This window comes from Lithobates pipiens, unplaced genomic scaffold, assembly GCF_037356315.1.
Source record: "Lithobates pipiens isolate NorthernLeopardFrog02 unplaced genomic scaffold, aLitPip1_a1.2 Scaffold_8, whole genome shotgun sequence".
Taxonomy (NCBI): Eukaryota; Metazoa; Chordata; class Amphibia; order Anura; family Ranidae; genus Lithobates; species Lithobates pipiens.
The window spans coordinates 629,420,604-629,434,735 of NW_027507903.1; the positions used below are offsets into that span (position 1 = coordinate 629,420,604).

Consider the following 14,132-nt stretch of genomic DNA (forward strand, 5'->3'; position numbering starts at 1 on the left):
ATCAGATGTCGAATATATCTTCAATTTCAATATTGATTTCACTTAATCACTTTTGATTTAAGTTCACCTGTTTGGGCTGTTTTTTGCTTTTATTCTCATGGATTATTTATTCACAATGCCATTTCCCATACATGGACTTTTTAGTGATTTCAATTTATGAATTGTATTTATATTCATTTATTGCTGTTTGCATCTAGCACTTTATTTTATTTTGCACAAAATTGTATTTGTATTCATTTATTGCTGTTTGCACCTAGCACTTTATTTTATTTTGCACAGTCAGTGTGTTATACTTACTGTTTGAATACAATTTTCTAATATATACACACAATATGGATTAGCGTGAAAGAGTGAAATCATTCGTTTTAAAAATATTAAAAGTAAAACAATCCGGCCGCGGTGTCACCCAACCCACCGACACGTAATGACGTCACAAGTTGACTCCTCCCGAGGAGATTGTTTTTGGACTTTTGTTCATCTTATTTGCTAGTTGAACATTTACTATCAATTTACAAATGTGATTTCACTTAACTGCTCACCTATTGTTTGTTTATGAATAAAAAAAATAAAAATTATACTGAATTATGTACATGCATTTTTCCAGGCCCAGTCTTCAGGGTATCCGAGTTGCAGCAGTTCTATATCCATTTCTTTTTGAGCCAAGTGCAATACTTTTGGTTAGGTTTTAGCAAAGGTGATTGGAGACAGCAAGAGTTTGTCAGCAGGTTTCAGCCAATGATCTTGGCTGAAACGTGCTGATCGGATGTGGCTAATCACAGCACAGAGTTTTGTGTTTACACACAGAACTCAGTGTACACAAAACCGAAATCTGGTTGTTTTTTTTTTTCAACCTAAAAAGCTGGGAGAAAAAACAGTCAGATCTGTAAATAAAAGCAGCACACATTTCACACAATTTACCCCATGGTTGCCCACCTAGTATCAGTTACCCACACTATTACAGTCCCACTATAAGTAGCTGATTACTATTATCACTAGTATAGTGTCTGTACGGATTAGTATCTTGATCACAATCAAAATTATACAAGTATCTCCAGTCTCCAATAATATAGTGCCCCCAAAAACACAGTTTGGTTGTTAAGACATGTAACAGAATAATTTGATTGTATTAGAAATGTCTTATAACCGAAAGTAGAAAATATTGTTGTTGTTTTTTTATTTTTTTCATTTTTGGTCTGTTTTCATTTTTATAGTAAATAATAAAAAACCCAGTGGTGATCAAATACCACCAAGTGAAAGCTGTATTGGTTTGACAAAAAAATGATATACATTTCATTTAGGTACAGTGTTGTATAAACGAGCAATTGCCAGCTAAAGTGGCACAAGTGCTGGTTAGCAAAAAATGCCCTGGTCATCAAGGGGAAAATGACCAGTATTAATTCCTTCATCTAAAATATTTTTGTACACTAAATTAATACTATTTTAGTCAATTAAAATATGACTAAAACTAAAACAATTCAGATGACTAAAATATAACTTAAAGCGGGAGTCCACCGGGACTCCACGTTTTTTTTTTTTTGAAAAGCCAGCAGCTACAAATACTGCAGCTGCTGACTTTTAAAATAGTGACACTTACCTGTCCAGCGCGCCCGCGATGCCGGCACCCGAAGCCGATCTCTAGGTCATCTGTCGGGTCCTGCCGCCGCCATCTTGGGTATGGGAATCAGGAAATGGAGCCTTTCGGCTTCATTTCCCGGTTCCCTACTGCGCATGCGCGAATCGCGCTGCGCAATAAGGACGCTCCCCGCTGCCTCTGGGATCTGTGTGTTTCCCAGCAGGCAGCGGGGCACTTGCGGGAAGGGGCGGGCACTTGCGGAAAGGGGCATAAGTTACGCCCCTTTCCGCAGAGAGCTATCCCGGAAGTGGGTGCAGTTACCTGGATTATCCAGGTAACTGCACCCCCCTCCCCCCTGAAAGGTGCCGATTGTGGCACCGGAGGGGGGGAGGGTTCCGATGAGCGGAAGGTCCACTTTAGGGTGGACCTCCGCTTTAAACTAAAATGGCATTTTAGTCATAAGACTAAATTTTTTTTTTTTTTTTGTCAAACGCAACACGGCAACACAATTCCATCCAGAGCCTGTAATAATAGCACATTAATTTTTAAACATGTATTGCACTACCGCATAAGGATAATTACGGGGCATCTACCAAGCTGCTGAAAGAAAAAAAATTAGAAAAAAGGATTTTCTTATATTTTTTCTTAATATTTATTTTTGGTAATATATTCAGGTAATATGTGCAATGGCATTACAGCCAATAGAGTTCACCGTTTTTTTTTTTTTTGTATTTCAAATCTGCACTTCTGTTTGTCAAAAAGCAATATTTTTGTTTGTTTATGAAACTTGGTTTTATTTATAAAGATGTTATATATCACAACGGCTAAATCTGTGTCCGTAGTTCATGTTCAAACCTTAATACCGTAAATAATAACATATTATTTGATTTTTAATCCAGGAGTATATAATTTGTAAATTCGAGAGAAATGTTTAAATAATGCATTATAATTTAACTAAACCAATTTGATTTTAGTTGACTAAAATGTATGAGATTTTAGTCGGCTAAAATGTACAGGAGATTTTAGTCGACTAAAACATGACAAAAACAAAAACACTTTGAAAGACTAAAATACGACTAAAACTAAAATCCCATTTTAGTCAAAAGAATAAAATACGACTACAGCTAAAGGGGCATTATAGTCAAAAGACTATGGGGGTTATTTACTAAAGGAAAATCCACTTTGCACTGAAAGTAAAGTTACTGTAGATCTGAGCGGGACATACAAGGAAAATAAAAAACAGCATTTTAGCTTGCACATGATTGGTTGATAAAATCATCAGAGCTTCCCCTCATTTCAGATCTATCCCTTAGATTTAGAGCGACTGCACTTCCAAGTGCACTTGCAGTGCACAGCAGATTTGCCTTTTGTAAATAACCCCCTATGACTAAAACTAAAACACTTCAGAAGACTAAAATACGACTAAAACTAAAATTGCATTTTAGTCAACAGACTAAAATACGACTAAAACTAAAGGGGCATTTTAGTCAAAAGACTATAACTAAAACTAAATTGAAATTTGATGCCAAAATTAACACTGGTTAAGACATTCCAAAGGTCAAGTGGTAAAAGAAGTAAGTGGAATTGTCTGTCTCTCTAACCACAAAGCAAAGATTATGTAATAAAGCTTACAAACATGATTTTTCTTGTATAGTATTTGCCTAAACAGGTTAGGCAATTACCTTGAATAAAATTAATTAATTATATATGGAAGCATGGTTATTTATAATCATGTAAATAAACACAGAGAGATTTAGATTACTCTCTGTAGAATAATGAAAGTGTCTTATATATACATGTGTATAAATATATATATATTTGTGTTTTTAGATTTGTGAGGACACCTTTCTCTAATTTGCTTGTCCTGTTTATTATGTCCTGTTATGCCCTTATGTCCTGTTTATTAATTCATTCATCAATGCACAATTGAAGCGATTACCATACAACTGTTATTTAACACTTCTTTGTGTTTTTTATTATATTTTAGTACAATTTTAACCACATATGGATTTTCACCAGAAGTTAGTAACAAAAATTGTAGGTATATTCTGATTATTTTTTATGTTTACAAAACTTTTGTCATGGAATCTAATTGCACAGTGTATTATGTCTTCTCTGCTTTTGAAACTTCATTTTGGAAGGTTATGGAAAATGTTATCGTAACTATATTATAGGGATAAATATTTTGCAGTAGAAAATATTATGCACCATGCATACAACTGTATGGTAACAACACCTCCATTAAAACTTTCAACATCATATTTTTGGTTTTATATAGGATCTTTAAAATATAACATATATATATATATATATAATATATATATATATATATATGTAAGAAGGCCAGTGTGGTGGCCTGAATTTATGGGAGGAGCCCGGAGGGTATTTAACCAGCCCGCTCGCCTGTGGTCTTTGTCGGTTTCCGGTGCGCGGCACTACGTCACTAGGCCGACGGCTCGTGTTTCGTTTCCATTCGGACAAAACGTCTCTCTCGTGGTTTTCTTTCCCGTTCGTTTTGTACAACGTCGCCGGCTCTGTACAACGTCGCCAGCTCGACTGCCGCAGGTAAGGGTCTCATTTGACCTTCCTGTACTATTTTTAGTGTCGTTAAAACCTGAAATATCGAATCGTTCGTTATGATACCGGTTGTTATCACTCAATACGCTCCAATTTCGCAGCGCCCTTCATTTCACGGGTGTCATTTCGGTAGATATTGTGCTGGTAGGGAAAAACTGCACTGTTTTAGTACTTGTTATATAGTCTCGTTACCGTGTTCCACAGTCAAAATCGTTGCCAGTCGTGTCTCATGGCACAACGACTCCTACCTCTGCCATAGCTGGCTCACGTGGGTCATTTCATCATTTCACTCATTTCTGTTACGCACGGCGCTCCGATTCAAATCCAGTCGCATCCGCTAAATGCGCCGATTCATTCCGGTGTGCCCCTAACTGCTTGGCCGCATTTCAGTACATGCTCCAGAGCTCGTTCGTGGCTAATCGATCGGGTCTCTGTCATGGGAATTCATTTCACTGTCACCTAGTACGTTCGAATCGAAACCAGTCGCATTTCTCAAGAAAACGCACAGGTTCGATCGACGTGTCCCAGTTACGTTGGCCTCATTTCGGTACATGCTCCAGAGCTCGCTCGTGGCTAATCGATTGGGTCTCTGTCATGGGAATCATTTCACTGTCACCTAGTACGTTCGAGTCGAAACCAGTCGCATTTCTCAAGAAAACGCACAGGTTCGATCAACGTGTCCCAGTTGTGTTGGCCTCATTTCGGTACATGCTCCAGAGCCCGCTCGTTGCTAAGCGATCGGGTCTCTGTCATGGGATCATTTCACTGTCACGTATCACGTTCCGATACGAATCCAGTCGCGTCTACGATGCACCTATTCGTCCCGGCGTGCCCCAGGTATTTTCGGCCTCATTTCAGTACATGCTCCGGAGTCCCGTTCGTTGTCAGTCGCAATCGCGGCACGACCGATTCGGGCCTCTGTCATGGCAAACTTTGTCACTCATTTTTCTGTCACTCACCGCGCTCCGATTCGAATCTAGTCGCATCCGTGATGCACCAATTCGTTTCGGTGTGCCCCAGTTGGTTACGGCCTCATTTCAGTACATGCTCCAGAGTCAGGATTTATTATTGGTTGCAGGTTTCGGTTCTCTGATTCATGACTCTGTCATGGGAAATCAATTTCACTGTCACGCAGGACGTCCGATACGAATCCAGTCGCGTCTACGATGCACCGATTCGTCCCGGCGCGCCCCAGGTATTTCAGCCACATTCCAGTACTTGCTTTAGAGCATGCACGATTAACGGATAGTCGCATCAGCGGCACGACCGACTCATGCCTCTGTCATGGCAATCAAATAAATTTCACCGCCACGTACCGCGCTCCGTTTCGAATCCAGTTGCGTACATGCACCGATTCGTTACGGTGTGCCCCAGTGCTTTAGCCTCATTTCAGTGCATGCTCCAGAGTCCGGTTCATCGTCAGTCACAGTCACGGCATGACCGGCTTATGCCTCTGTCATAACAGGTTTTCATTAAATGGACCGTAGTATACAGCGCCCCGTTTCGAGTCGGTCGCATCTGACATGCAAACACATCCCCAGGCACAGACTTCTGGCAATCGTTGCAAGCACGCATTCAAGCATAGACTTCTTGCAATCTTTGCATACACGCATCCAAGCATGGACGCACACAAGCGTAGACTTCTTGCGATCGTTGCAAACACGCATCCAGGCGTAGACTTCTGGCAATCGTTGCAAGCACGCATCCTAGCATGGACCTCTGGCAATCGTTGCTAGTACGCAGTCAAGCATGGACGTCTTGCAGTTGGTGCGAGTGCGCATACAAGCCTGGACTTCTCGCAATCGTTGCAAGCTCGCATTCAAGTGTAGACTTCTTGCAACCGTTGCGAGCACGCATTCAAGCATGGACGTCGTACAGTCGTTGCAAGTTCGCATACAAGCGTAGACTTTTTGCAATCGTTGCAAGCACGAATCCAAGCATAGACTTCTTGCAAATCATTGCAAGCACGCATCAAGCATAATCTTCGTGCAATCGTTGCAAGCACGCATTCAAGCATGGAAGTCTGGCAGTCGTTGCAAGCACGCATACAAGAATAGACTTCTTGCAATCATTGCAAACACGCATCCATGCGTAGACTTCTTGCAGTCATTGCAAGCATGCATCCAAGCGTAGATTTCTTGCAATTGTTGCGGGCACGCATCCGGGCATAGACTTCTTGCAATCGTTGCAAGCACACATTCAGGCATAGACCTCTGGCAAATCATTGCTAGCACGCATTCGAGCATAAGACCTCTTGCAATCATTGCGAGCAGATGTCCAGGCACAAACTGGTTGCAATCATTGCTAGCAGGCAGTTCCGGCTGGCTCAATAGATTGCTTTGGGAAAAACCTGGATACTTTCCTAAATGTACGTTGTAACTGGGTACTTATATTATAGGTAAAGTTGATCCAGGGAAAATCCGATTGCCTCTCGGGGGATCAGGAAGGAATTTTTTCCCTGCTGTAGCAAATTGGGCCATGCTCTGCTGGGGTTTTTTGCCTTCCTCTGGATCAGCTGTGGGTGTAGAATTGGGTGTGTCAGGTTGTGCAATATTTATTTGTTTGATTTGTGGTTAGGACTGGATGGACTTCTGTCTTTTCCGACCTGGCTACCCATGTATCTTACCATAACTTCTTGCAATCGTTGCAGGCACGCATCCTGGCATAACTCCTTGAAATCATTGCAGGCACGCATCCTGGCATAACTTCTAGCAATCATTGCACACACGCATCCTAGCATAACATCTTGCAGTCATGGCAAGCACGCATCCTGGTGTAACTCCTTGCAATCGTTGCGGCACGCATCCTAACATAACATCTTGCAATCATGGCAAGCACGCATCCTGGTGTAACTCCTTGCAATCGTTGCAGGCACGCATCCTAGCATAACATCTTGCAATCGTTGCAAGCACGCATCTTGGCATAACATCTTGCAATCGTTGCAAGCACGCATCCAAACACATGTTCAAGCACAACTCCTGCAGTCTTTGCAAAGCACATGCGATAACACGAATTTCTCACAGTCACTATGAACACATTTCCAGTGAAAAACTCCCACGCAATTGTCGCAAGCACACGTTTAAACACTACTTTTGCAATCGTGCCAAGGCTCACGACTTAGCATAACGTCTTGCAATCATTCTTTTGCAAGCACACATTCTCAGTGGCACACAAACTGGCTACACGTCGTTTTCAGCAGCACTTAGTTGGCCACTTGTCTCCTGTGGCTTTTCTTACAAGCCACTCACCGTTTCCTGTCTGTCGGTCTCTCCCTTAGGATAGTTGAGTTCAACTTCCATCCAGCACCTGGATCGTGTCGACACACGCAACTGGCTTCTTCCTGTAACACGCTCAGGCTATACCTAGCCAGCGTTCAGCATTTCTCATCCTTACAGGGCCCGGAGAGCCACCTGTCTTTATGGCTCATACAGCAAGATCCCCACTTCGAGGCATCCAGAGGCATCACCCATAGCCAACGGAAAATGCTCGCCCATCACAACTGCCATCTTTAGGGACATGAAATCCTCGCATATTCCCCAGTCTAGTCATCCAAGCGGCCATCTACCTGGCCCTTTGTGATTTTACATGGCCTAGCCAATTTATTGTTGATAGCACTGGCAGCCAGGTTCTACACAGACACTACCTGACGAATGTTCAAATCTGCAATACGGGCCATTCCCCAGGATCGATCTTTATGTCACGCCTCCTGGTCCTCCTCTCACGGACACAGGACCCTTCTCAGATCCTTAATTTAGATGCCGTGGCAATAGCAGACCTGTCAATGTCGGAAGGTTCCTTACTGCATGGATTGATGTATCGGTGTTTAAACCGTCTACGATGCCCCTGTCGCCCCTGGTAGTGACAGATGCCACAGCCTCCACAGGCTTCGCGGGAATTTTTGGCCACCACTGGTTTACAGGACCATGGCATCAGGAATACTCCTAAACCCCGGTTTACCTGGACTTCCTCCCTCTTCAGGCTATACCCGGTCATGACAGCCTCTCGTATCTGGGGTCATGTCAGGACAGGACAGGCTGTGGCTTTCACCACCGACAACTGGGCCGAGGCTCATCCTGTCATTGAAGCCAGGTCTGGACCGCTCTCGGTTGTGTCCTTCCTGCGCAGACTGCTGCAGTTAGCCCGGTGGCACCAGTTTAATGTCCATTGTATGTTCATTCCAGGCCTTCAGCAATCCCGCAGGCCAAGTTCTGCATAGTCGTTACTTGGCTCGCTACCAACTTCATTTCATCCTCCTCCTTGCAGTGTCTAAAACCCAGCAATCTGACTCCAGGATGGACGTCCATTTCTATAGAGAAGCAGGGCTTGGTATCAAGTAACCGTACTCGACTACCTACTGTCACTCCTACTGGAACGCGTAGACTCTAGTTCCCTATTGCTTTCGTGCCAACACTTGTGTACCGGCCAGTTTCCCAAACACATGGGGTTCTTCTACAGCCTACACCTCGACCCCGGTCCATACCGTGGACACTCTTTAGTATCTGAGCACCCTTGGTAGCATGTTGGCGTGGGTCCCAAGTCACGTCATTGAAAGACTAAGCAGTTGGGACCCTGCCTACCTCCCCGGTACATTCCCAATCCTCGGGTGGAAATGGCACAAGCGTTCACCAAACTTGCTCAACTAATTAAGCTAAAACTAATAAAACTGCACCCCTACCTGAATGTTTTGCCCCCTTATTTTGGTATACCGACCATCAGACCAGGGCACACTTCAGGTCCATTTCATGTGGTTAATCTTATGGTAGAGGCTACTTGTTCATATCCGTATCGGCCATAGGGCTTTGACCATAAGTAAGAAGGCCAGTGTGGTGGCCTGAATTTATGGGAGGAGCCTGGAGGGTATTTAACCAGCCCGCTCGCCTGTGGTCTTTGTCGGTTTCCGGTGCGCGGCACCCACCCTCCCTTCCCCTTTTCAGGGCATTTCTCAAATTCATTTCTCTTCACTTATGTTAATTTCTAATCTAGGGTATGCCCCCTTATTTTGGTATACCGACCATCAGACCAGGGCACACTTCAGGTCCATTTCATGTGGTTAATCTTATGGTAGAGGCTACTTGTTCATATCCGTATCGGCCATAGGGCTTTGACCATAAATATATATATATATATATATATATATATATATATATATATATATGCAGTATCTTACAAAAGTGAGTGAATATTTGAATTCATATTTCAGAAACAATTTAACCAAATATGGATTTTTGAGGCGCGGGTGTATTTTAAATATGCTAAAATGATTGAAATTCAAAATGTGTTTAACAAATCTTCTCTCTTGGTTTATGCAATTAAGTGTATATATATATATAAAACATACACACACACAGTATCTCACAAAAGTGAGTACACCCCTCACATTTTTGTAAATATTTTCTTCTATCTTTTCATGTGACAACACTGAAGAAATGACACTTGTCTACAATGTAAAGTAGTGAGTGTACAGCTTGTATAACAGTGTAAATTTGCTGTTCCCCTCAAAATAACTCAATACACAGCCATTAATGTCTAAACCTCTGGCAACAAAAGTGAGTACACCTCTAAGTGAAAAGGTCCAAATTGGGCCCAAAGTGTCAAAATTTTGTGTGGCCACCATTATTTTCCAGCACTGCCTTATCCCTCTTGGGCATGGAGTTCACCAGAGCTTCACAGGTCCCCACTGGAGTCCTCTTCCACTCCTCCATGACGACATCACAGAGCTGGAGATGTTGGAGACCTTGCTCTCCTCCACCTTCCATTTGAGGATGTCCCACAGATGCTCAATAGGGTTTAGGTCTGGAGACATGCTTGGCCAGTCCATCACCTTTACCCCCAGCTTCTTTAGCAAGGCAGTGGTCATCTTAGAGGTGTGTTTGGGGTCGTTATGTTGGAATATTGCCCTGTGGCCTAGTCCCCGAAGGGAGGGGATCATGCTCTGCTTCAGTATGTCACAGTACATGTTGGCATTCATGGTTCCCTCAATGAACTGTAGCTCCCCAGTGCCGGCAGCACTCATGCAGCCCCAGACCAAGACACTCCCACCACCATGCTTGACTCCTCACCTGGTTGCCACCACACATGCTTGACACCGTCTGAACCAAATTAATTTATCTTGTTCTCATCAGGCCACAGGACATGGTTCTAGTAATCCATGTCCTTAGTCTGCTTGTCTTCAGAAAACTGTTTGTGGGCTCTCTTGTGCATCATATTTAGAAGAGGCAGACCAATTTGATGCAGCGTGCAGCGTATGGTCTGAGCACTGACAGGCTGATCCCCCCGCACCACTTCAACCTCTGCAGCAATGCTGGTAGCACTCAAACGTCTATTTCCCAAAGACAACCTCCGGATATGACGCTGACCACTTGCACTCAATGTTTTGGTCAAACATAGCGAGGCCTGTTCTGATCAATTCATCATAATGAACTTTCGTTATTTTAACGAAAAGTTTATGAATCTAACGAAAATTCGTATTTTGTACGAATCTGAATGTGACAGCTTGACAATGCAAGAGTAACAGAGCGATGTTATCCTGTGACAGGAAGTGTCTGTATGAAGACCTTTATCAGGTATTTTAATTGAATTCAATTTAACCACTTCAATAGCGGGCACTTAAACACCTTCCTGCCCAGACCAATTTTGAGCTTTCAGTGCTGTCGCACTTTGAATGACAATTGCACGGTCATGCTACACCGTACCCAAATGAAATTTTTATCATTTTTTTCCCACAAATAGAGCTTTCTTTTGGTGGTATTTGATCACCTCTATGGTTTTTATTTTTTGCTAAACAAATAAAAAAATACCGAAAATTTTGAAAAAAATATGTTTTTTGTGTTTCAGTTTCAAAACTTTGTAAATAAGTAAGTTTTCTCCTTCACTGATGGGCACTGATGGGGTTACACTGATGGGCAATGATAAGGCGGCACTGATGGGCACCGATAAGGTGGCACCAATGAAGTGGCACTGATGAGGTGGCATTGATGGACACTGATATGTGGCACTGATGGGCACTGATAGGCGGCACTGATGTGTGGCACTGATGGGCAGCACGGATGGGCACTGATAGGTGGCACAAATTGGCACTGATAGCTGGCATGGATTGGCATGGATGGGTGGCATGGATGGGCATGGATGGGCATGGATAGGCCGCACAGGTGGGCATTGATAGTCGGCACAGATGGGCATGGATAGGCGGCACAGATGGGCATGGATAGGCGGCCCAGATGGGCATGGGTGGGCACTGATAGGTGGCACGGATGGGCACTGATATGCGGCACAGATGAGAACTGATAGGCGGCATTGTATTATAATATACTGTACTAATGCACTAATCAGTGCCAAACAATAATGCATGCCAATCAGTGATGCCCATTGTGGGCATTGATTGGCATCCATTATGGGCACTGATTGGCATCCATTGTGGCACTGACTGGAATCCCTGGTGGTCTAGGGTGGCATACCTTGTCCTCGGCATCCCTGGTGGTCTGGTGGCGTCCCTGGCGGTCCAGTGTGGGCATCCTCGGGGGGCTGCGCTGATAATAGGTCAGCACAGACCCCCCTGTCAGAGGAGCAGCCGATCGGCTCTCCTCTACTCGCGTCTGACAGACGCGAGTAAGGAAAAGCCGATCACCGGCTCTTCCTATTTACACTGTGATCAGCCGTGATTGGACACGGCTGATCACGTGGTAAAGAGTCTCCGTCGGAGACGCTTTACTGAGATCGTAGTTGCAGGGGGTCAGACTGACACCCCGCAACAACGATCGCCGCGATGCGCACCCCTGGGGGGCGCACAGCGGCTCAAAATCCTGATCACGTCATATGACGTCCGGTCAGGATTTTGAAACCACTTTGCCGCCGTGTATCTGCTATAGGGCGGGCGGCAAGTGGTTAATGAAATATAAGCATTTGAAAATAATTAAAACAACTTTTAAAGTTACATGACCGTTATTATTATTATTATTATTATTATTATGGGTTTATTTTCTTTAAGGACACACAGACTAGAAATAAGAGCAATGTCACTACCATATTTTTACTGGGATTCCAGAACCTCGACTCATGTAAATATCTGCTGTTCACCTTGCTCCTTATGACGTACTGTGTGACAATATGTGGAAACCTCTTGATTATCATGCTGGTCTACTACAGCAAGATACTCCACTCTCCCATGTACTTCTTCCTAACCCAGCTCTCCTTTTCTGACTTAATGTTGACCACGGATATTTCCCCAAACATGCTAAATCTTGTACTGCACGGGCAGACTTCTATAAACTTTTCTAGCTGTATCACTCAACTTTATTTTTTTGGCTTCTCAGAAGCTTCCGAATGTCTTCTTCTGACGGTGATGTCCTACGACCGATATCTTGCAATCTGCTCTCCTCTGCGATATTCCTCCATTATGAACCAGTTTCTTTGTCTCAAGTTAGCTTTTGCATCTTGGATTTTGAGTTGCACCATAGAATTAACTTTAACTCTTTGCATATGTCAGCTCCAGTTCTGCGGACCGAATACCGTTGACCATTTTTTCTGTGATTTTAATCCTTTGGTGGAGTTGTCATGTTCAGATGTATCTATAGTTCAAACAGAAGCTACTTTGATGTGCATTCCTGTGATTGTCCTGCCATTTTTAGTGATAGTAGTTTCATACACCTACATTGTTTTAACCATAGTAAAGATATCATCTTTATCAGGAAGACTGAAATCCTTTTCTACTTGCAGCTCCCACCTGACAGTTGTGTTCATATTTTATGGAACACTTATTGCGATGTACATGCTTCCAAATGATAGACAATCACAAAGGATAAATAAGGCACTGGCTATGTTGTACACGGTGTTTACTCCCCTTTTAAATCCTTTCATTTACAGCCTGAGGAATAAAGATATCAAGGATGCTTTGAGAAATTGTGTGTTTAACAAGAAATATTATAATCGGAAGTCTTTGGTTAAAATGAGATAATGACTCCATATACGCTATATTAACAAAAGTATTGGGACGCCTGCCTTTGCATGCACTTGAACTTTAATGGCATCCCAGTCTTAGTCCGTAGGGTTCAATATTGAGTTGGCCCACCCTTTGCAGCTATAACAACTTCAACTCTTCTGGGAAGGCTGTCCACAAGGTTTAGGAGTGTGTCTATGGGAATGTTTGACCATTCTTCCAGAAGCGCATTTGTGAGGTCAGGTACTGATGTGGACAAGAGGTGTTCCATCAAGTTGAGGTCAGGACTCTGTGCAGGCCAGCCATATTCCTCCACCCCAAACTCACTCACCCATGTCTTGATGAACCTTGCTTTGAGCACTGGTGTGCAGTCATGTTGGAACAGGAAGGGGCCATCCCCAAACTGTTCCCACAAAGTTGGAAGCATCTAAAATGTCCAAAATGTCTTGGTATGCTGACACTGTTAGGAAATTCCCTTGTGATCAGTAAAAAAAACATCAGGTGTTCTGAGAAGCAAAAAATTTATTTCTGATGTGGCCCACAACAGGGAGACATGCTTACAGCACGAAAGCTGAAGAAAAAGTCTCAACAAAAGAAAGTGTTCCGCCCTCACATATCCCACAAGAATAACATCTCCGTGCTTCTATTGGTTGAGGGAACATAAATAACGTGTCATGGCACAGGCTGGCACTTTATAAGCTATACATGTTCCGTGCATTCTTAGGCTATCATATTTAGTTAAATCTAATGATTCTACAACTTACTATGGAGTTAATTAAGACAAAACAATACAATGAGTTAATACAATAATGTGCTCAGAAGTAAGCTTTTTAACAAATCAGTCTCAGGACTATTGTTTTTCTAATAGTCACACAATAAACATTTAAAACTTTTCTAACATTCCCTCCTCTTTGTGTGACTATTTTATCTCAATACATTTCGATGAAAGTCCCTGTGTTTTACACTTTCGGACTGTATGTCATTAAGTTGAGCTTCAATGTCCACATAGGTCTCCTCGGAGGTAGAGAGGGTTTGATACATTGTTCCTGA

At 43.0% G+C, this 14,132-nt stretch overlaps 1 protein-coding gene across 1 annotated transcript; it reads left to right on the forward strand.

Moving 5' to 3' along the window:
- The first annotated feature begins 3,417 nt into the window (after window positions 1-3,417).
- Window positions 3,418-13,255, forward strand: LOC143961503 (olfactory receptor 11L1-like). The gene is made up of 2 exons (XM_077470799.1): window positions 3,418-3,610; window positions 12,135-13,255. Exons 1-2 carry the CDS (start codon window positions 3,578-3,580, stop codon window positions 13,098-13,100), a joined length of 999 nt encoding a protein of 332 aa, XP_077326925.1. The 5' UTR covers window positions 3,418-3,577; the 3' UTR covers window positions 13,101-13,255.
- The last annotated feature ends 877 nt before the right edge of the window (window positions 13,256-14,132 follow it).

Bases quoted from the DNA above. Each gene is read 5' to 3' on its own strand.
- LOC143961503 (XM_077470799.1), top strand. From the start codon at position 3,578: ATGGATTTTCACCAGAAGTTAGTAACAAAAATT. The intron at 3,611-12,134 runs GTAGGTATATTC...ATTTTCTTTAAG, and splicing joins AGAAGTTAGTAACAAAAATT to GACACACAGACTAGAAATAA.